The 22,188-nt window shown below is 37.9% G+C and overlaps 1 protein-coding gene across 1 annotated transcript in view; it reads left to right on the forward strand.

The window, feature by feature from the left end:
- Positions 1-13,473: 13,473 nt before the first annotated feature.
- Positions 13,474-22,188, forward strand: part of RNF144B (ring finger protein 144B) — a 69,734-nt gene continuing 61,019 nt past the window's right edge. The window contains 1 exon segment of the mRNA XM_053714788.1: positions 13,474-13,671. Within this exon segment, the coding sequence (XP_053570763.1) occupies positions 13,495-13,671 (177 nt within the window). The 5' untranslated portion in view covers positions 13,474-13,494.

A 22,188-nucleotide genomic window follows, 5' to 3' on the forward strand; every position in this document is an offset into this window, starting at 1 on the left:
AAAATATATTAAAAAGAGAGAGTGAAGAAGTAATAATGTGTTTAGACATATTCTGGGGCACCAGAAGTTAGTGCCATTACAGAAGGAATTGCTTTTTATTTATTTTCATTTACAGCTATATCACCTTAATTCAAACTGCCCCATTATTATTCAATGTATTCATAGGTGTCCCCATAGTGTTGGCTGGATCTTCTTCTGTCTCTGACAGCCATTTATGCTACTAAAAGTCAAAATGGATTTCTTTTGTATGTAATTTGCAGTCAATGGTATGTTGAACACTGGTCCTCTGTGTGTTACTGGAAGCTATTAAAGGGCCAGTTCATTCAATTTAAGGGATATGAATTAAAAATTGTATTTCACGATTCAGATAGAGCATGCAATTTTAAGCAACTTTCTAATTTACTTATTTTATCAATTTTTCTTTGTTATCTTGGTATCTTTTGTTGAAAAGCAGGGATGTATGCTTAGGAGCCGGCCGATTTCAGGAGCAGTTTTTCAAGAATGTTAGTAATTTAAAAAGCGCACTAGATGGCAGCACTATTTCCTGCCATGTAGTGTTCAAGATGCCTGCCTATTTATCTCTTTAGCACAGAATATCATGGGTACAAAGCAAACTTGATAATAGAAGTAAATTGGATTTTTTTTAATGGTATGTTCTGTCTGAATCACAAAATAACGTTTTTGGGTTTCATATCCTTTTAAGCCAGATATTTACCACTACTAATAGATATGCAAAAGTAAAAATGGATGGCAAAAGATTGATAGAAGTGTGCGTGATATGCAACAAGCGTGCACGCTATCCCTATTGAGTGTGCTCGATGCTGTGGGCTCGCAGTAGATGAAGTAGGGGCCTATGCGTTAGCGTGCATGTGACTACTGCTTAGCTGTAGGATGCTCTCAGTATACTCTTTATTCTGCACATAATACATTTTTTTTGAGTGCCTTATGGCTAGAATAAATATAATATACAGGTATACCTCGCTTTACAGTGCATCACTAATACAGCGCTAATATGGAGATGAAGTTCAACCTCCAAGGAATTTCAAACCTTACATGGCTGAAGTGCTCTAGGGCAAAGAGCCGATCCACAGATTTTGTATATTTTTTTTTCTCAGAAGGCCATAGCAATAGATCACTGGTTTTCAAAGCTGTCCTCCCCAACAGGCCAGGTTTTTGGCACTTCCTTGGATGATAGCAGGAAAAATAACCATGTTTACCAATCAGCTGATTCCCCCCCTGTACTCCAGTTCAGATATACACAAAATGTGGCCTGTTAGGGAAGTCTGAGGACAGGTTTGAACACCAGTGCAATAGATTACAACTGAATATGGAAGAAAAAAACGTTACTCCCTGTATATACATCCAGCCAACAATAATACGTAGACATGGACACAGCAAGCTTTTATTTCGCTCAGCTTCGTGTTGACATTTCAGGTGACGTCACTTGGAAAGGCTAGTGCATGCGCCCTAATGTACAAGGAAGTGATACTGTGACAACATTGGAAAAAAAGGTTTTACATGCATATAAAAAAGTTTACAGGGTGAAGAGATAAGATATCCAAAAAAAGACTGGATAAAAAAAACTACTCACATAAGGAAACATGGTTACAATAAGAAATGCACACTAACGTAATGGATCATTTTTTGGGGGGGTTAACTGTCCCTTTAAGGGTAAACATCTCTGCTCTGTGGTTTTTCTGGGAAACATGGAGTTTTAAAACACTGATTTGTTTGTGCAACTGGCAGTATGTGGTGGTCAAATCACTGTCATTCATGCATTATCATCTGCCAAAGAGGTAAAGTCATTGCTGTATGTGTTACTGACAGCCAAGGGGAAAATGACTGCTTAGTTGTACATCTAATCTTTAATTTTTAAGAGTTATCATAAACATCCACCAAACCTCCACATATTATTGAAATTGTATCATCTAAATTTTATATAAATTCTATATAAATTCAGTTTATAAAATGGAAACTTTGACATGTAAATATCTCATGTATTTATTATTCTGAATTGTAGGTTATCTTCCCATGTTTTGGCAATACAAATCTTCACTGCTATAATATTATGACAACAAATATATTTTTGTATTTACTTCATGCAGAAAAATGTATATGTAACAGATACACTGGACAATATGACAAAGGTCTAAAACAAAATCTCAACCAGCCAGGCCACCAGTAAATTAGTGTGTAGTTAAATATGAAAGACTAGAGAGGTGCAGATACCATTTAAAGGGACAGTACACTGTAAAATTGTTTTTCCATAAATGTATTTTAAATGACTTGTTATACCAACTGCAGAGTATAAAATATTTGAGAAATTGCATTTTCGGGTTTATTTGTGTATCTGAAGTAGCTGATTTTGTGCTTTGAAATCATAGCCTATTACAATGGGTTGAGCTTCAGGTAATATCAGATCTCATTATGTAATCACTTTCATGTACACAGACTTGCTTCCTTATCTTATATTTGACTGGAACACCAAAGTTCAATACATAGAGAGAACAATGGAAAATTATCATTTTATTACTTAACTATCATGCCCCCCACTGAGGGTGTAATCTCTTCTGCTGGCTGTGTTTACTTAGGCTTGTCAATAGCATATACGCAAGTATCAAAACTTTCAGTATAGGTTGGGAAACCACAAGCTAAATCAGCTATTTCAAATGCTGAAATATGAGTAAAGGAGCTACTTGCAACCAATTTAATACACTCTAGCAGGTAAAAAGGATCATTGAGTATAATTTAAAGGGGAGAAAGTTTTTGGGTGAACTGTCCCTTTAAAGACATTCTCATATTGTATGTAAACTTCTGACCTTTTCCAACAATAATTTCCATTCTCCAAGAGACAGGTGGTTCCATATATCTTGTTTATTGGCCTTTATACTATGAGGTAGGCTGTTTATCTCTAACGCAATGAAGAATATATAAAGTATTACAGTTTTTTAAATGTGGCCACAGCCCAGCTCTTATTAGTAAAGGTTTCAATCCCTGTATTAAAATAACACAAATAATTTGTTTTTATTTGTGACATTTAACAGCAGTAATTTTAAATTTAATTATTTTCTTTGTAAACTGAGTGTCACTGTGCTGACACAAGTGCTTTAGTTTAAGCTTTTTATTTACATGCATAAAAACCATGTTTAATAATGCTCCTTCAAATTATATTGTTAGTTTTCTGACCCTTTTAACTAACTGTTAGCATTACAATATTCCTTTCCCAAAAGATCTGCATAGCATTCAAATCATAAGGATCTGCTATCCAATATTAGAAAAGTTAGCAGGGTGTGCTAAAAGTGTGTAAAATAAGTAATGAAAATATATTGTTTTATTGCGCATACCTACAAATTTTATGTACAAACAACAAGGTGCTTACGGTCCCTTTAAGAACCAGAAATATTATTTTCTCTGGCCTTTTACATATGTTTTCTTTGAAGCTAAATTCTGACAAATATGTCTTTGCAGCCAAATAAATTGTTCTCCAAGCTGATTCTGACAATACGGGGCATGGTTCCATTGCAGTGTGAAATCGTTACATTCAAGCGGATTTAATAAACCATGCTAGAAGGTGAGACAGAAAGGCTCTTCTGGTGTAAATAAGTGTTCATTTAATTAATTTTATTTCTAGTGAATATCCTAGACATATGTTTTTTCCTATACATTTACTGGTTATCCATGTAAATGTCCTGTAAGCGAATCTGGCTGATATATACGGTAGATATGTGTGTAAAAAAATACTTTACATTAATAGATATAACTTCATATTTTACTTATATAATTAAAAGATTTTGTTTTCTACTTTCGACCCCAGTAAATAATTTATACATTGTATCTTCTATTGTGATAAATAAAACATACATTTTTTTCAACGGCAGCCCAGAGAGGAAGCTGCTAGTTATTCCCGGAAAACACAGCATGTTTTGCCCTTGCAGTGTTTACCCTGCAAATTTTGTTCTATTTTTCTCATAAATTTAAAATATACATTTTGTTTTGGTAAGTATAATTTAAAGGGACAGTCTAACGATTTTACTACCCATTACCCAGCTTTCCACAACCAACATTGTTATATTAATATACTTTATAACCACTAAGATTGCCTGTTACTAAGCCCTGCAGGCTGCCCCTTATCTCAGTGTTTTTATTGACTTTTTAATTCTTGCACAACAGCCAGACAGTGTTAGTTCATGTGTGCCATATAGATATCATTGTACTCACTCCTGTGGATATTGGATTCACAAGACCCAGCACTAATTGGCTAAAATACAAGATTGTAAAAAGCTTAAAAAAAGCAATGAGATAAGGGGCAGTCTAAATAGGCTTAGATACAGGTAAAAAGTATATTAATATAACCGTGTTGGTTATTCAAAACTGGGAAATGGGTAATAAAATGATTATCTATCTTTTTAAACAAAAGACATTTTCAAGTAGACTGTCCCTTTAAATATAGTTAGGATACTAGATTGAAAAGCTTTCATGAGTGTTTGCTGTGAAGCCTGTGTATAATAATGCCTTGTAATTGCAGCTTTATAGTGGATGGGGGTTGATCACAATACTTCAAAAATATACATCAAATGATTTATCTACAAAAATTCCCCCTAAGTCTTTAATGTTTTCTGTTGATAATCATTAGATTGTAAATGACCCCTGAGCTATATTGCTAAAGATAATTTATTTGAATTTGATGTTTGTGTTAAAGGGAGTGAAATGTAAATTTTGATGAATTAAAGTGCCCCTGTTTTTTAAAGTCAGACGGCAGATCACTTTCATTTGCAGAGGAGGTAGGACTTACTTATTAAATTTTTTTAATTCTTTATGCAATTTCGGATTGTAACTTAAGTGTGGTAGTAGTTGTATGGTGGGGCCAGGGGTCCATAAAAACACATTTCTTTTACAAGATATGATGAGTCCACGGATTTCATCCTTACTTATGGGATATTGCCTCCTGGTCAGCAGGAGGAGGCAAAGAGCTCCACAGCAGAGCTGCATATATAGCTCCTCCCTTCCCTCCCACCCCAGTCATTCTCTTTGCCTGTGTTAGTGATAGGAAGAGGTAAAGTGAGGTGTTAGTTTTAGAATTCTTCAATCAAGAGTTTTTTATTTTAAATGGTGCCAGTGTGTACTGTTTTTTCAATAGAGCAGCATCTGGAGTAATAGCCTGATAGGCTGTGGGAACTAGTGGAGTTTTTAATTTCACTGCGCCTCCCTTGCTTGTGCTGTTTTCTATTTGGGTCTTAGAGAATGTTAACTAAGACTTTGCTATCCTTGCAGGACCTCAAGAGGAAGAGTGGACCTCTTGATACTGGGGGATCATCATGCTGTTCCTCAGCATGGAGGTAAGTGCAGTCTTCCTCTCTGGGGCTATTATGGCTATCTGAGACTTGACTGTACTATTCCTCTATCTGTGAAGGGGCTTGGGCTAAGGGCTTTCCCTTCTTGCTGGTGTGGGTTTCATTTGTGTAATGGGACATAGACACATTTAGCACTCCCTATTCTCTCTGACACATACTATGACTAAGTCAGAAGCGCTGGGGACGGTTGCAAGCACACAATGGCTATGTCCCTCGTGTATTGAGAGAGCCTTACAATGTAAAGAAAGTGAGGGTATGCCGCATTTTTCTCCCCAAGCGTCACAGCCTTTATCGCCCACGCAAGTAACGCCCTGCTCTTCAACGGCGTCTGCATCATTTACTCTGCAGGATATGGCTGCAGTTATGTCATCCACTCTCACAGAGGTTTTGTCTAAGTTGCCTGTTTTGCAAGGCAAATGTAGCAGGGCAGAAACCCATGGGGCCCCTGTGACTTCTGATGATTTGATGGTTATCTCGGATGTACCTTCCCAGACCTCTGAATTGGGGGTAGAGAGACTCTGTCTGAGGGGGAACTGTCTGACTCAGGAAATGTTACCCCAGACAGATTCGGACATAACGTCCTTTAAATTTAAGCTGGAACACCTCTGCCTGTTACTTTACGAGGTCTTGGTGACTCTGGACGACTGACTCTATTGTGGTACCTCCAGAGAAATTGTGTAAGATGGACAGATATCTGGAAGTTCCTTCTTATTCTGATACCTTTCCGGTTCCTAAGAGAATCTCAGAAATTGTTACTAGGGAATGGGAAAGACCGGGTATTCCGTTCTCCCCTTCCCCTAGGACAATCCCTTTCCTTGGAACTCTAATAGATTCCGTATCCATGAAAATCTTCTTGACGGAAGTCAGGAAGTTAAAGATTCTGGAGACATGCCGAACCCTTCAGTCCAATCCTCGGCCATCAGTGGCTCAGTGCATGGAGGTAATTGGATTGATGGTGGCGGCAATGGACATCATTCCGTTTGCTCGTTTTCATCTCAGACCTCTACAACTGAGCATGCTCAGACAGTGGAATGGAGATTATGCAGATTTGTCTCCTCAGATAGATCTGGATCAGGAGACAAGAGACTCTCTTCTTTGGTGGTTGTTGCTGGATCATCTGTTCTAAGGGACGTGCTTCCGCAGACCTTCATGGGTGATAGTGACAATGGACGCCAGTCTACTAGGATGGGGTGCAGTCTGGAATTCCCTTAAGGCTCAGGGTGTGTGGACTCAGTCGGAGTCTCTACTTCCCATCAATATTCTGGAGTTGAGAGCAATATTCAATGCGCTTCAAGCTTGGCCTCAGTTGGCTTCGGCCAAATTCATCCGATTTCAGTCGGACATCACGACTGTGGCTTACATCAATCATCAGGGAGGAACAAGGAGTTCCTTAGCAATGACAGAAGTATCCAAGATAATTCGGTGGACGGAGGCTCACTCTTGTTATCTGTCAGCAATCTACATCCCAGGAATGGACAACTGGGAGGCGTATTTTTTGAGCAGACAGAAGTTTCATCCGGGGGAATGGGAACTCCATCCGGAGGTCTTTACCACCCTGATTCTCAGGTGGGGCAGACTGGAATTGGATCTGATGGCGTCTCGTCGGAATGCCAAGCTCCCGATATACGGATCCAGGTCCAGGGATCCTCAGGCCAAACTGATAGATGCCTTGGCAGTGCCTTCGTCGTTCGACCTAGCTTATGTGTTTCCACCGTTTGCTCTCCTTCCCCGGGTGATTGCAGATCAAACAGGAAAGGGCTTTGGTGATTCTAATCGCTCCTGCGTGGCCTCGCAGGACTTGGTATGCCGATCTGGTGGACATGTCCTCTCTGCCACCGTGGAAGCTTCCATTGAGGCAGGACCTTCTCATTCAGGGACCCTTCCATCATCCGAATCTAATTTCTCTGCAGCTGACTGCTTGGAGATTGAACACTTGATTTTATCTAAGCGGGGGTTCTCTGATGCGGTCATTGATATGTTGATTCATGCACACAAGACTGTTACTAGAAAAATTTACCATAAGATATGGCGTAAATATCTTTATTGGTGCGAATCCAAGGGCTACTCATGGAGTAGGATTAGGATTCCCAGGATTTTATCTTTTCTCCAAGAAGGATTGGAGAAAGGGTTGGCAGCAAGTTCCTTAAAGGGACAGATTTCTGCTTTGTCTATTTTGCTACACAAGCGTCTGGCAGATATTCCAGATGTTCAATCTTTTTGCCAGGCCCTGACTAGAATATGGCCTGTGTTTAGACCAATTGCTCCTCCTTGCAGCTTGAATTTTGTTCTTAATGTTCTTCAAGGGGTTCCGTTTGAACCTATGCATTCCATAGATAATAAGTTATTATCTTGGAAAGTTTTATTTTTGGTTGCTATTTCTTCTACTCGCAGAGTTTCTGAGCTTTCGGCATTACAATGTGATTCTCCTTATCTTATTTTCCATTCCGATAAGGTGGTGTTACGTACCAAACTTGGTTTTCTTCCTAAGGTTGTTTCTAACAAGAATATTAATCAGGAAATTGTTGTTCCTTCATTATGTCCTAACCCTTCTTCTTAGAAGGAGCATATGTTACATAACTTGGACGTAGTTCGTGCCTTAATGTTTTACTTGCAGGCGACTATGGATTTTCGTCTAACATCTTCATTATTTGTTGTTTTTGCTTGGAAACGAAGGAGTCAGAAAGCTACGGCTACCTCTCTTTCTTTTTCGCTGAAGAGTAACATCCGTCTTGCATATGAGACTGCTGGACAACAGCCTCCAGAACGAATTACGGCTCATTCTACTAGGGCTGTGGCTTCCTCATGGGCATTTAAAAATGACAGGTTTTTATATTTGTTAAACTTCAGTCACCTCTGCTCCTTGGCTTTTTCTTTCTCTTCCTAACTTTGGTCGAATGACTGGAGTGGGAGGGAAGGGAGGAGCTATATATGCAGCTCTGCTGTGGAGCTCTTTGCCTCCTCCTGCTGACCAGGAGGCGATATCCCATAAGTAAGGATGAAATCCGTGGACTCGTCATATCATAAAAGAAACAAATTTATCAGGTAAGCATAAATTTCCTTTTTTCTTAGCAATATGAAGCAGTGAATTTATGATTTGACAATGCTGTAGAAATTCTATATTTAAATCCATGCAGAAATGTTTCCTCAATAAACAAATGGTAGGTGCCCTTTTGGCAGATATGAGTTTGTTTTATTAATATATATATTTTAATTACATTCTAGTTAACTGCCCCTTTATACAAGGACACATGTCACACACTGTTGATTTAGGGGATGCAATGTGCAGAAACTTTACCTCCTGTGTGTTTATGTTGGTGTCTGTGTTTATGTCTTTGAGATTTTGTTTGTCTCTCTATGAGAGTGTATGTATTTTTTTTTTCTGTGGGCCTCTCTGTGAGGGTGGTTGTGCATGTCTTTGTGCATTTTCTGTGGAGGTCTGTGAGGGTGTGTGTGTATGTCTTTGTGCTTTTTCTATGGGTGTTTCTGTAAGGGTGTGTGTATGTATGTCTTTGTGTATTTTCTCTAGATGCCTCTGTGAGGGTGGGTGTGTATGTCTTTTTGTGTTTTCTGTGGATGTCTCTGTGAGGGTGTGTGCATATGTCTGTGTGTTTTCTATGGGTGTCTCTGTGAGGATGTGTGTGTATGTATGTATGTATGTATGTCTGTGTTTTCTGTGGGTGTCTCTGTGAGGGTGTGTGTATGTCTGTGCATTTTCTGTGGGTGTCTCTGTGAGTGTGTGTATGTCTTTGTGTGTTTTCTGTGGATGTCTCAGTAAGGGTGTGTTTGTATGTATGTCTTTGTGTGTTTTATGTGGTTGTCTCTGTGTGTGTGTATGTCTTTGTGTGTTTTATGTGGGTGTCTCTCTCTCTGTGTGTGTGTGTATGTCTTTGTGTGTTTTCTGAGGCTTTCTCTGTTGGTGTTTCCTTGGGTGTATGTGCATGTTTGTGTTTGAGTTTGTGTGTGTGTGTGTCCATTGTCTGTTCACTTTTAGGACATTTTGACCTTACTACTGATTATTCACATCTTTCTACAGACTTTGAGACTGAGACTTTTCTGGAAGTCACCGATCCACCATTTAACCTTTATATTATTGTTTATATATATATACACATACACACACACACATACTGTATGTATTGTGCTGTTATGCCATGCCTCCTACAAATTACCCCTGCACTGGGAGTAAAAAACAAGCAAAGTTTAAAAAATATGTCACACTGTTGTCAGTTGCCGTGGCACACCTGAGGATCTCTTACGGCACACTAGTGTGCCACGGCACACTGGTTGAAAAACACTGGTCTACCTCATTACATGTCAGGTCAATGTAAACAAGTGCTGAGTGTCTGTTTGGGTGTCTGTGTCTGAGTGTGTTTGTGTGTTTCTTTGCGTGTCTGCTAGAAGGTCTATATGTGAATCCTTATGTGTGAGTGTGTGTTTCAGTGTATGAGTGTGTTTGTGTGTTACTACCTTTACAACATTTCCAAGTTTGACTACACTTAAGAATAAAGTGCATATACGTTTTAGTTACTTGGTCAAAAATTGCACATGTCAAGGGGGGGGGGGGGGGGGTCCTGATCAATGGTTAATTTAGGGGCCCCAAAATTTTTAGTGGCGGCCCTGTACACATATAAATACATAACATGTAAGAATTATGATGCATGACAAGTATTTGTTTGAGAACAATTCTTTAGTATGCAGAAATATTTTGGCATTGAACATTAATATTTTAAATAAAATTTTAAAACCAAATAAAAAAATGTTTTTTACTGCTTAGTATCCTCTGTTGTAGAGCATACCTAGATACGCTCAGGAAAGTGTACACTACAGAAATGCATAAATAAATATATTTAAATAGTGGTGACCAGTAGAGGGGAGGAGAGAAGAGAACTGTTTTGTAGGGATCTACGCTATTAGCGGCCTTCTATTTGCCAAAAACTAATTACAAAACCATGCACGTCTGCTGTTCAAAACAAAGGGGACCCTAGAGAAGTTTTTACAACCATTTATCTTATGACTGCAGTAATTGTGTGTAAATAATTTCATTAAGAAACAAAGTTTGTGATTTTTTTATTATTTTATATGATCTTAGGTGGGGGACTAATAGTGGCATCAAATATACCAAAATGGGCCTAGATCAATACCTTGGATTGTCATATAGTTTTCATAGGTAATTAAATAAATAATAATAAAAAAGGCTCTATTTATGTTTAAACAGAGTAAAAAGCAAAAATGCTTAAAATTCTCTAGCACTTACAAACAAATAAATAAATAAATAATAAAAAATAATATATATATTAAAGGGACATTAAGCACTGGGATATTGTTACTCTAGAGTCTAGTAGCTAACTATCCTGTGCTGGTCTCCGCAGAGGAGATAGAATAAGATGGCAGTGCCCATTATTTTATATTTCTTCACTATTTAAACAACGAATATAATTTAAAAAAATACATCTATATATTATTCTCAGGCTGTGACTTACATCACTTTACAGCGAGTATGATAGCTAGAAACAAGACTAGGACAGGCAGACTAGGACAGAAGAATTTGAGAGCCTAGAGACCTTACAATCCAAATGATCTTTAGCATTAGTTTTGTAATATCCATTATAGAAGTGCTTTGTACAAGATATGCTTACACAATAACGCTTTAAATGAATGTGAAATGGTGGCAGTGTACATAAACACAAATTATATGTAGAAATTCTTTTGTTGTTGACAATCGGACTTCATACTGCATAACAGAGATCCATGTTCTCTACACAACACAAAGTCACCAATCCCTAAGAGCAGGGTTCATGACCATTCACTGGGTGAGCGGACGTATATTTTCTAACAATTTGCATCCACAAAGAAATGCGACAAGGGTACGGAACCAGTTTTATAGGTGTGCAAGAGTATTTTACAACATTGAAAAGCCTAGTGCTACAGAGTAATGTTTGCATGAAAACTATATAAAAGTTTGATTCTGCCTGTTTAAATATGTAAAAGTTATTAGTCTTGTTTCAAAACTAAGCATGTGCATTCAGATTTGGACGAATGTAAAAAAAAAATAATGTTTTTCTTATGCGTTGTATTTGATGGAAAATGATAAAGAAGCTGTCCCTTTAATAAAATTGATTTGTTCATGCAGTTAAAATCATTAAAGCAATGCGGTTATCATTAACCACAAGTTAAAACCATATAAAAATGGGGGGGGTTGCACGTGAAAAATATGTAAAATTAGTATTGTTGGGGTGGTGAGAGGGGAGGAGACTATGTTAACATTGCTTTTTTTTTTTTTTTTCTCTCTTCTGGACTCTCCCTATGAAAGATTCATGATTAATGCAATACTACATTATATAAAATAATGGACGATTAGGCGGCCTAGTTGGGCACAACAGACTCATCACCCCCCCCCCCCCACTTTTAGATTTGATAACATATATGTAAACTCTTGATAAATGCATTTGGATATATGTGAATTTCCTACTTGTAATGTTTATTTTGCCACTGCACTTTGTAACTTTTTAAAATTATAATAAAAATTTAAGAAAAAAAAAAAAAAAAAAAAAAAATTAGTATTGTTGTATGTACACATTTGTAGCTTGATTGAAAACCATATAAAAGTTTGTAATTTCATTTGAAACCCAAATAAAACTTTGTAAATTTAAATAATGATTTGTAAAATGAAATCCAAAACTACATAAAATATATAAATCTGTACTTGTATGGTTAAGTTATCTAATTTGTTGTGACGTGCTCTGATAAAGAATCTAAGAAATGCAGAATGTCTTGCAATACTTGCTCTATTGCTTACAATGAAGAATGTTCTTCAGCATGGAGACATTTCTAGTGAGTTGTGGATTTGTGTAAAGGTAACAGACATATCCACCGATTTTTTTTTTTTTTTTTTTGGATAGCAATTCAAGACAATAGTGCAGCCTGAATAGTGAAAATTGGAAGTACATTTTGTCTCCTGTGGCAGTGCAAATTCCTGAGGGGTTTAGGGGTTAATAGATTTATTTAGTTGCGGTGGGGTCCGGGAGCGGCGGGATAGGGGTTAATAACTTTATGTAGGTGGCGGCGGTGCGGCAGAATAGGGGTTAATAAGTATAATGTAGGTTGCGGCTGTGTAAGGGAAGCCGATTAGGGGTTAATAAGTATAATGTAGGTGTCGGGGCGGCAGATTAGGGGTTAATAAGTATAATGTAGGTGGCAGCGATGTCGTGGTGGCAGATTAGGGGTGTTTAGACTCAGGGGTTATGTTAGGGTGTTAGGTATAAACATAACTTTTATTCTCCCATAGGAGTCAATGGGATATCGGGCATCAGTAAGCATAAGCTTTTGCTGCTTTCAGACTCCCATTGATTCCTATGGCATCTGCCGCCTCCAGGGTGGCGGATTGAAAACCAGGTACGCTGGGCCGGAATAGTGGCGAGCGTATCTGGTAGATATTTGTTAACTAGTAAAAGTATTCAGATAGTGCCGAATTTGCATTCGGAACATCTGTAGTGACGTAAGCATCGATCTGTGTCGGACTGAGACCGGCGGATCGTATGTTACGTCACAGATTTCTACTTTTGCCGGTCTGAAGGCATTGATAAATAAGGTGAATCAGGCTCGCCACAATTACGCTGCGGAATTCCAGCGTATTTGCGATTGACGGCTTGATAAAGACGTCTCTTCATGTAGAAAGCTCCTTTATTTGTTTCTATTGATCAGCGTTTTTACCTGGTACAGCAGCCCACGGCTAAAAGTTTTTTGGCTAAGAGGTGACATTTTCACCTCTTAGCCAATAGCTGTGCGGTAAATCCAGCTCCCATAGGCACCAAGCCGAATTTACTAAACGGCTATTGGCTAAGAGGTGAAAACGTCACCTCTTAGCAAAAATATTTTTTAGCCGTGGGCTGCTGTAGCAGCTAAAAACGGCTATCGATTGAATCAAATAAAGGTGCTTTCTACATGAAGTATCTTATACTTAATGAATGAAAGTCCCCTTTATTTGTTTCAATAGTCAATCCTAGCATTTGTATAACGCTAGGATTGACTTTCACTGTAATGATGACTACTTTAAATTGTTTCTGAATGACATGAAGCAACATTGTTATATTTATATCCGTTTTCTCTCTCTCTTTTTAAGCTGCGTAAATGTGCTGATTGTGTCATGTCTGAAGCAACAATGACTTCTGCTGGTAAAGTTTGTCACCATACCATGATGACAGGAAACTCATCTGGTGAATTGTCTCTGGAGCCTTTAATTACATGCAAGCTCTGTCTATGTGAACACCCACTTGAGATGATGACCAGACTACAAGAATGCAACTGTATCTTTTGCAAAATGGTAAGACTTGTTATAATGGGGTTTTTAATGCCTCTTATTTATAAACCAGTTTACAGATTATTGATACTCAGGAAAGTTTGCCAAATTAAGATAAAATATTTTAATCGCAACAATCATACTAATAATAATAATAATAATTTTGTGAGGTTCCAGTTTACTATTTTTATAACAATATTAATTGTTCATACTTTTCTGAGATTCAAGATTTGATGGACACTTTTTTACTTTCAGATGACAGAATAGATGATCCCTTTGTAATATCTTCTACATATTTATTCATCATATTGTTTTTTATATATATTTATCAAAAAAAACAATTGTTAGTTTTCTTTGATACAAGGTTAGGGATGGACAATTTTTTTTCAGTACAGATGATCTCTTTGAAATTTCTTCTACTACTTGACTTTTTTTTATAACACACATTAACATTTGAATATTACATTTGAAACTTGATTCCTGTGCAGTAAAGGTTATGGATATCAATATTTGAATGTTGTATTCAGATATTACATATGATATAGGGAAGTTAACATTTGTATGCAAAAATCAATAACAAGGGTTTGTCAAGCATTCATTCGGCTAGATTTAGAGTTTTGTCGGTAAAGACCTGCGTAGCTAACGCAGCTTTTTTTCCTACCGCTGCTTCCAAACAACGCTGGTATTTAGAGTTGTCTGAAGGGCTGCGGTAGGCTCCAAAAAGGGAGCGTTGAGCCGAATTTACCGCCACTTCAACCCTCAATACCAGCGTTGCTTACGGTAGCGGTAAGCTGGGAAAACGTGCTCGTGCACGATTCCCCCATAGGAAACAATGGGGCAGTTTGGGCTGAAAAAAACCTAACACCTGCAAAAAAGCAGCGTTAAGCTCCCAACACAGCCCCATAATTTCCTATGGGGAAACACTTTCTGCACCTAACACCCTAACATAAACCCCGAGTCTAAACACCCCTATCCTTACACTTATTAGCCCCTAATCTGCCACCCCCGCTATCGCTGACACCTGCATTACACAATTAAACCCTAATCTGCTGCTCCCGACACCGCCGCCACCTACATTATAGCTATGAACCCCTAATCTGCTGCCCCCAACATCACCGACACCTACATAATATTTATTAACCCCTAATCTGCCGACCGGACCTCGCCGCTACTATAATAAATGTATTAACCCCCAAAGCTAAAGCTAATCCTAACACCCCCCTAAATTAAATTTAATTTTAATGTAACGAAATAAATTAACTCTTATTAACTAAAGTATTCCTATTTAAAACTAAATACTTACCTGTAAAATAAACCCTAATATAGCTACAATATAACAAATAATTATATTGTATCTATTTTAGGATTTATATTTATTTTACAGGCAACTTTGTATTTATTTTAACTAGGTACAATAGCTATTAAAGCTGATCGGAACAGCCAATAGAATGCAAGCTCAATCTGATTGGATCAGCCAATCGGATTGAACTTGAATCTGATTGGCTGATTGAATCAGCCAATCAGATTTTTCCTACCTTAATTCCGCAATCGGAATTCGAGGGACGCCATCTTGGATGACGTCATTTAAAGGAACCTTCATTCGGCGAGTAGGCGTCAGTTGAAGAGGATGGATCCGCGACGGCTGGGAAGAAGATGGCTCCGCTCCGGATGGATGAATATAGAAGATGCCGCTTGGATGAAGATGTCTGCCGGTCCGTATGTCCTCTTCTGCCCGGATAGGATGAAGACTTCTGCCGGTTTGGATGTCCTCTTCTGCCCCATCGGATGAAGACTTCGGCCCGGCTGGGTGAAGACGACTCAAGGTAGGGAGATCTTCAGGGGGGTAGTGTTAGGTTTATTTAAGGGGGGTTTGGGTGGGTTAGAGTAGGGGTATGTGGGTGGTGGGTTTTAATGTTGGGGGGGGGTGTATTTTTTTTACAGGCAAAAGAGCTGAATACTTTGGGGCATGCCCGCAAAAAGCCCTTTTAAGGGCTGGTAAAAGAGCTGATTACTTTATAATGTAGAATAGGGTAGGGACTTTTATTATTATTTTTTTATTTTATTTTATTAGGGGGCTTAGATTAGGTGTAATTAGTTTAAAATTCTTGTAATATTTTTTTAATTTTCTCTAATTTAGTGGGGGTTTTTTTGTAATTTAGTTTAGTTTATTTAATTGTATTTAATTGTAGGTATTGGTAGTTAATTTATTTAATTAATTTAATGATAGTGTAGTGTTAGGTTTAATTGTAACTTAGGTTAGGATTTATTTTACAGGTAATTTTGTAATTATTTTAACTAGGTAGCTATTAAATAGTTAATAACTATTTAATAGCTATTGTACCTAGTTAAAATAAATACAAAGTTGCCTGTAAAATAAATATAAATCCTAAAATAGCTACAATATAATTATTCGTTTTATTGTAGCTATATTAGGGTTTATTTTACAGGTAAGTATTTAGTTTTAAATAGGAATACTTTAGTTAATAAGAGTTAATTTATTTAGTTACATTAAAATTATATTTAACTTAGGGGGGTGTTAGGGTTAGACTTAGCTTTAGGGGTTAATACATTTATTATAGTAGCGGCGAGGTCCGGTCTGCAGATTAGGGGTTAATACCTGAAGTTAGGTGGTGGCGACGTTGGGGGGGGGGGGCAGATTAGGGGTTAATAAATATTATGTAGGTGTCGGCGATGTTAGGTGCAGCAGATTAGGGGTTCATAGGGATAATCTAGGTGGCGGCGATGTGTGGTCGGCAGATTAGGGGTTAAAAATATTTATTATAGTGGCGGCGATGTGTGGGGACCTCTGTTTAGGGGTACATAGGTAGTTTATGGGTGTTAGTGTACTTTAGAGCACTGTAGTTAAGAGCTTTATATACCGGCGTTAGCCCATAAAGCTCTTAACTACAGCCTTTCCATGGGCGTTAGGAGTCTTGTCGGTAGAGGGTCTACCACTCACTTCAGCTAAGACTCTAAATACCGGCTTTAGGAAGATCCCATTGAAAAGATAGGATACCCATTTGGCGTAAGGGGATCTGCGGTATGGAAAAGTCGCAGCTTGAAAGTGAGCGGTACACCTTTACCTGGCCGACTCTAAATACCAGCGGGCGGCCAAAAGCAGCGTTAGGACCCCTTAACGCTGCTTTTGACGGCTAACGCAGAACTCTAAATCTAGGCGATTGTTTTTAAACAAATGTGCCAGGACATACTCATCCCTATCTGATATGTCACAAATTAATTGATTTGCATTAGTTACAGAAAAAGAAAACACCCCTTAAAGGGATATTAACAGTCTGTTTTATTGTTGTAATACATTTTGTATTAGACTTCGTTTTCTTCAGTTTCCATTACTTCCTGTCACAGCCCTACAAGGAGGCTGGAGTCTCTACAGGAAGGCAGATCTAGCTTGATGTCATAAAACTTTTAGAGTAACATGAGCTGGTCCTTAATATTCAGTGACTACTAGTAAAACAAAGTCAGTTTTGCCCATGCTCAGAAGAGGCAGAATTCAACGTAACAATATGTCAACTTCCTAATATCGTTGAGGGCAGTGACTACAATGAGAATTTCTAAGTGGTCATTTTACAAGAAAATTTGCTTGCTGTTTTTAAACAATCTCTTTCTTTGTATGTTTACTTTGATTTAGCATATTTGTTCTGACTAAAGGAGCACTGTTTCATTAATTCATGCCTTCATAAGCAGTGATCAACAGCAGTACCTAACAGGCCTGTAATTGTGGATCTCCAGTTTAGAGAAAAAAATGGCTTAATAGAAATTATTTATTACCTCCTTTTCTGTGCTGAAATAATTACATTCTAAGAAAGAGCAATATTAACATACATTGGTTAGTTATATTTACCTATAAAATACCTTAGACTTATAAGACTCATGTTGTTTTGCAATACATTAACATTTAAATAGCCATTTAAATATAGTATTTTAGAGGTTGCATAATTAGGCAAAAACAAATAAACATATTAATGTTTTTTATTAGTTTTTTTTTCTACTCAAACTATGGTAAAACATAGCAGTCTAATGTCTCACTGGCTTGTAGACTTGAATGCATTATCTGAGATCGAATGCCTTCAATTACATACTTGAGGAGTGTGTCTATTTTCTAGTCTGTATTCTTAATCCTATCTATTCTCTAACCCTAACGTAACTCTAATCCTACAAATGCCAAAACCCTATCACTAACCAAATCGTTATCCCAAATCCTGACACTTAAAGGGCCATTATAGTGGAGAAATGACATGCTCTAATTTATTAGGGCATGTAATTTTAACACTAGCGATTCTGCAATTATATGTGCTTAACCCCCTCAAAGGAGATAAACACATAGGTAAAGTGCAGTTTGGGAGTCACAGAGAACTACTGGTCCCGAGCGGACATGAATGCTGGCACAATCAGGAGCGCTAGTGAAACTAGTGCTTTTGATTGCAGTGGCTGTTTGCACTGAGAACCAGCAGTTCTCTTTGATGGTACTTTAACAATGTTTTTAATCCCTTTGCGGGGGTTAAACACATAGAGCTGCTTAAAATGACATGTTATAATGAATACTAATAATGATGATGAATTAGAGCATATAAGTTTAACCACACCCATTTTAGTTTAAAACTAATTTCCCTTTCTGACTATGGGGTATAGTTTTATATTTTAGAAAAATATATCCAATACTTTTTTTTTTTTTTTAATAACATTAAACACTAAATGCTAGACAGAATAATTTATTCAAAACAAAGATTAATGAGCAGTAGAATATTTTCTGGCAAATTTCAAAGTTAGCAAGCAAACAGTGAAGTTAATCCAATTTTTCCTCCCCCTGTATCATGTGACAGCCATCAGCCAATAACAAAATGCATATACGTATTTACTGTACACTTTTGCACATGCTCAGTAGGAGCTGAAACTTAAGAAAGTGTGCATATAAGAAATGTGTAAGTTTTTTGATAATAAGATGTTTTTTTTATTGCATTCTTTATCTGAATCATGAAACTTTAATTTTGACTTTAGTAGACCATTAAACACATTGTACATAAGTAATGCACCTTCATATAGTACATTGCAGACTCGGATTAGGAAACACCCTGTGAGTCCATCACAAGTGACATGCACATATTATCTAGTCACCAGATGATTGCTAATCTGGAAAGAAAGTAGAGCATGCTTATCAGTAAACTTTCACAATGTGCTTGTTAAACAGGTAGTGTGAAAACAATAATTTGTTGAAAAATAAAACACTCTAATGAAACAGAGGATTGTTCATATACAATTCAAATACATGCTAATTTCTCACATACACACACACACACACATATATATATATATATATATATATATATATACACACACACACATACATACACACACACACACACACACACACACACACACACACACACACATATATATATATATATATATATATATATATATATATATACACACACACATACATATATACGCACACACACACACACATACATATATATATATATATATATATATATATATATATACATATACACACGCACACATACACACGCACACATATATATATAGCCCAGGTGTCTCCTCAAATAATATTCATATGTACCAATCTAGAATGGAGGGCACTCATAGGTCTTAATTGAATTTCAACTGATTTTATTATCAATAAAGTTTCACATAAGTCGATGTTTCTCTTGTAAGGTGTATCCAGTCCACGGATCATCCATTACTTGTGGGATATTCTCCTTCCCAACAGGAAGTTGCAAGAGTCCACCCACAGCAGAGCTGTTATATAGCTTCTCCCCTAACTGCCATATTCAGTCATTCTCTGGCAACTCTCAACACGTATGGAGGTAGTAAAAGAGAGTGGTGTATTATAGTTAATTTATCTTCAATCAAAAGTTTATTGTTTTTAAATGGTACCGGAGTTGTACTATTTTATCTCAGGCAGCATTTAGAAGAAGAATCTGCCTGCGTTTTTCTATGATCTTAGCAGAAGTAACTAAGATCCACTGCTGTTCTTACACATGTCTGAGGAGTGAGGTAACTTCAGAGGGAGAATGGCGTGCAGGTTATCCTGCTAGAAGGTATGTGCAGTTATACGTTTTTCTAGGGATGGAATTGCTAGAAAATGCTGCTGATACCGGATTAATGTAAGTTAAGCCTAAATACAGTGATTTAATAGCGACTAGTATCAGGCTTACTATCAGAGATATATACTCTTATAAATTTGCAATATAAAACGTTTGCTGGCATGTTTAATCGTTTTTATATATGCTTTGGTGATAAAACTTTATTGGGGCCTAGTTTTTTTCCACATGGCTGGCTTAAATTTTGCCTAGAAACAGTTTCCTGAGGCTTTCCACTGTTGTAATATGAGTGGGAGGGGCCTATTTTAGCGCTTTTTTGCGCAGTTAAAATTACAAAATGAATCATCCAGCTTCCCTCAGCAGTCCCATGAATACTATAGGACATCTCTAAAGGGCTAAAAAGGCTTCCAAAATCGTTTATGGGGAAGGTAAGACCACAGCACAGCTGTGGCAGTTTGTTGTGACTGTTAAACGTCTATTTTGTTTTTTTGATCCGTTTTTTGTATTAAGGGGTTAATCATCCATTTGGATACTGCCTCACAATATGCAGAAGCTGAGGGGAGCTTCAGTCTGTGGGTGATATTTTTGACTCAGGGAAGATGATTTAACCTGATTCTGATGTTTCTACATTTAAAATTTATGCTTGAGAACCTCCACCTGTTGCTCAGGGAGGTTTTAGCTGATCTGAATGACTGTGTTACAATTGCAGTGCCAGAGAAATTGTGTAGACTGGATAAATACTATGCAGTGCCGGTGTGTACTGATGTTTTTCCAATACCTAAAGAGGTTTACAGAAATTATTAATAAGGAATGGGATAGACCAGGTGTGCCGTTCTCTTCCCCTCCTATTTTCAGAAAAATGTTTCCAGTAGACGCCACCACACGGGACTTATGGCAGATAGTTCCTAAGGTGGAGAAAAGAGTTTTTACTCTAGCAAAGCGTACTTCTATCCCTGTCGAGGACAGTTGTGCATTTTTTACATCCAAGAAATTAGAAGGTTACCTTAGGAAAATCTTTATTCAACAAGGATTTATCCTGCAGCCCCTTGCATGCATTGCTCCTGTCATTGCTGCTGCGGCGTTATGGTTTGAGTCTCTGGAAGAGGCTTTACAGGTAGCGACTCCATTGGATGAACATAATTGACAAGCTTAGAGCACTTAAGCTAGCCAATTCCTTTGTTTCTGATGCCTTTGTTCATTTGACTAAACTAACGGCTAAGAATTTTGTTTTTGCTATACAGGCGCTATGGCTTATATCATAGTCAGCTGTCGTGACTTAAAAAAATAAGCTACTTAACATTCCCTTCAAGGGGCAGACCCTATTCGGGCCTGGTTTGAAGGAGATAATTGCTAATATCACTGGAGGAAAAGGTCATGCCCTTCCTCAGGACAGGTCCAAATCAAGGGCCAAACAGTCTAATTTTCGTGCCTTTCGAAACTTCAAGGCAGATGCGGCATCAACTTCCTCTAAGGCAAAACAAGAGGGAACTTTTGCTCAGTCCAAGACAGTCTGGAGACAACCGGACATGGAACAAAAATAAGCAGGCCAAACAGCCTGCTGCTGCCTCTAAGACAGCATGAAGGAACGGCCCCCTATCCGGTAACGGATCCTGTAGGGGGCAGACTTTCATTCTTCGCCCAGGCGTGGACAAGAGATGCCCAGGATCCCTGGGTGTTGGAGATTATATCCCAGAGATATCTTCTGGACTTCTAAGCTTCCCCCCCAAAAGAGGGGAGATTTCACCTTTCACAATTATCTGCAAACCAGATAAAGAAAGAGGCATTCTTACACTGTGTACAAGACCTCCTAGTTAGGCGAGTGACCCATCCAGTTCCAAAGGAGGAACAGGGACAGAGTTTTTACTCAATTCTGTTTGTGGTTCCCAAAAAAGAGGCAACCTTCAGACCAATTTTGGATCTAAAGATCTTAAACAAATTCCTCAGAATGCCATCATTTAAGATGGAAAGTATTCGTACCATCTTACCTATGATCCAGGAGAGTCACTATAGGACTACAATGGATTTGAAGGATGCTTATCCTCACATTCCGATACACAAAGATCATTATCGGTTTTTCAGGTTTGCCTTTCTAGACAGGCATTACCAGTTTGTAGCTCTTTCCTTCGGGTTAGCTACAGCCCCAAGAATCTTTACGAAGGTTCTGGGGTCGCTTTGGCGGTCCTTAGGCCGTGGGGCATAGATGTAGCCCCTTATTTAGACGATGATACAGGCGTCAAACTTCCAAATTGCCAGGTCTCATACGGACGTAGTACTGGCATTTCTGAGATCGCATGGGTGGAAAGTGAACAAGGAAAGAGTTCTCTATCCCCAATCACAAGAGTTTCCTTCTTAGGGACTCTGATAGATTCTGTAGAAATGAAAATTTACCTGACGGAGTCCAGGTTGTCAAAGCTTCTAAATTCCTACCGTGTTCTTCATTCCATTCCGCGCCCTTCGGTGG

Source organism: Bombina bombina, chromosome 5, assembly GCF_027579735.1.
Source record: "Bombina bombina isolate aBomBom1 chromosome 5, aBomBom1.pri, whole genome shotgun sequence".
Lineage (NCBI taxonomy): Eukaryota > Metazoa > Chordata > Amphibia > Anura > Bombinatoridae > Bombina > Bombina bombina.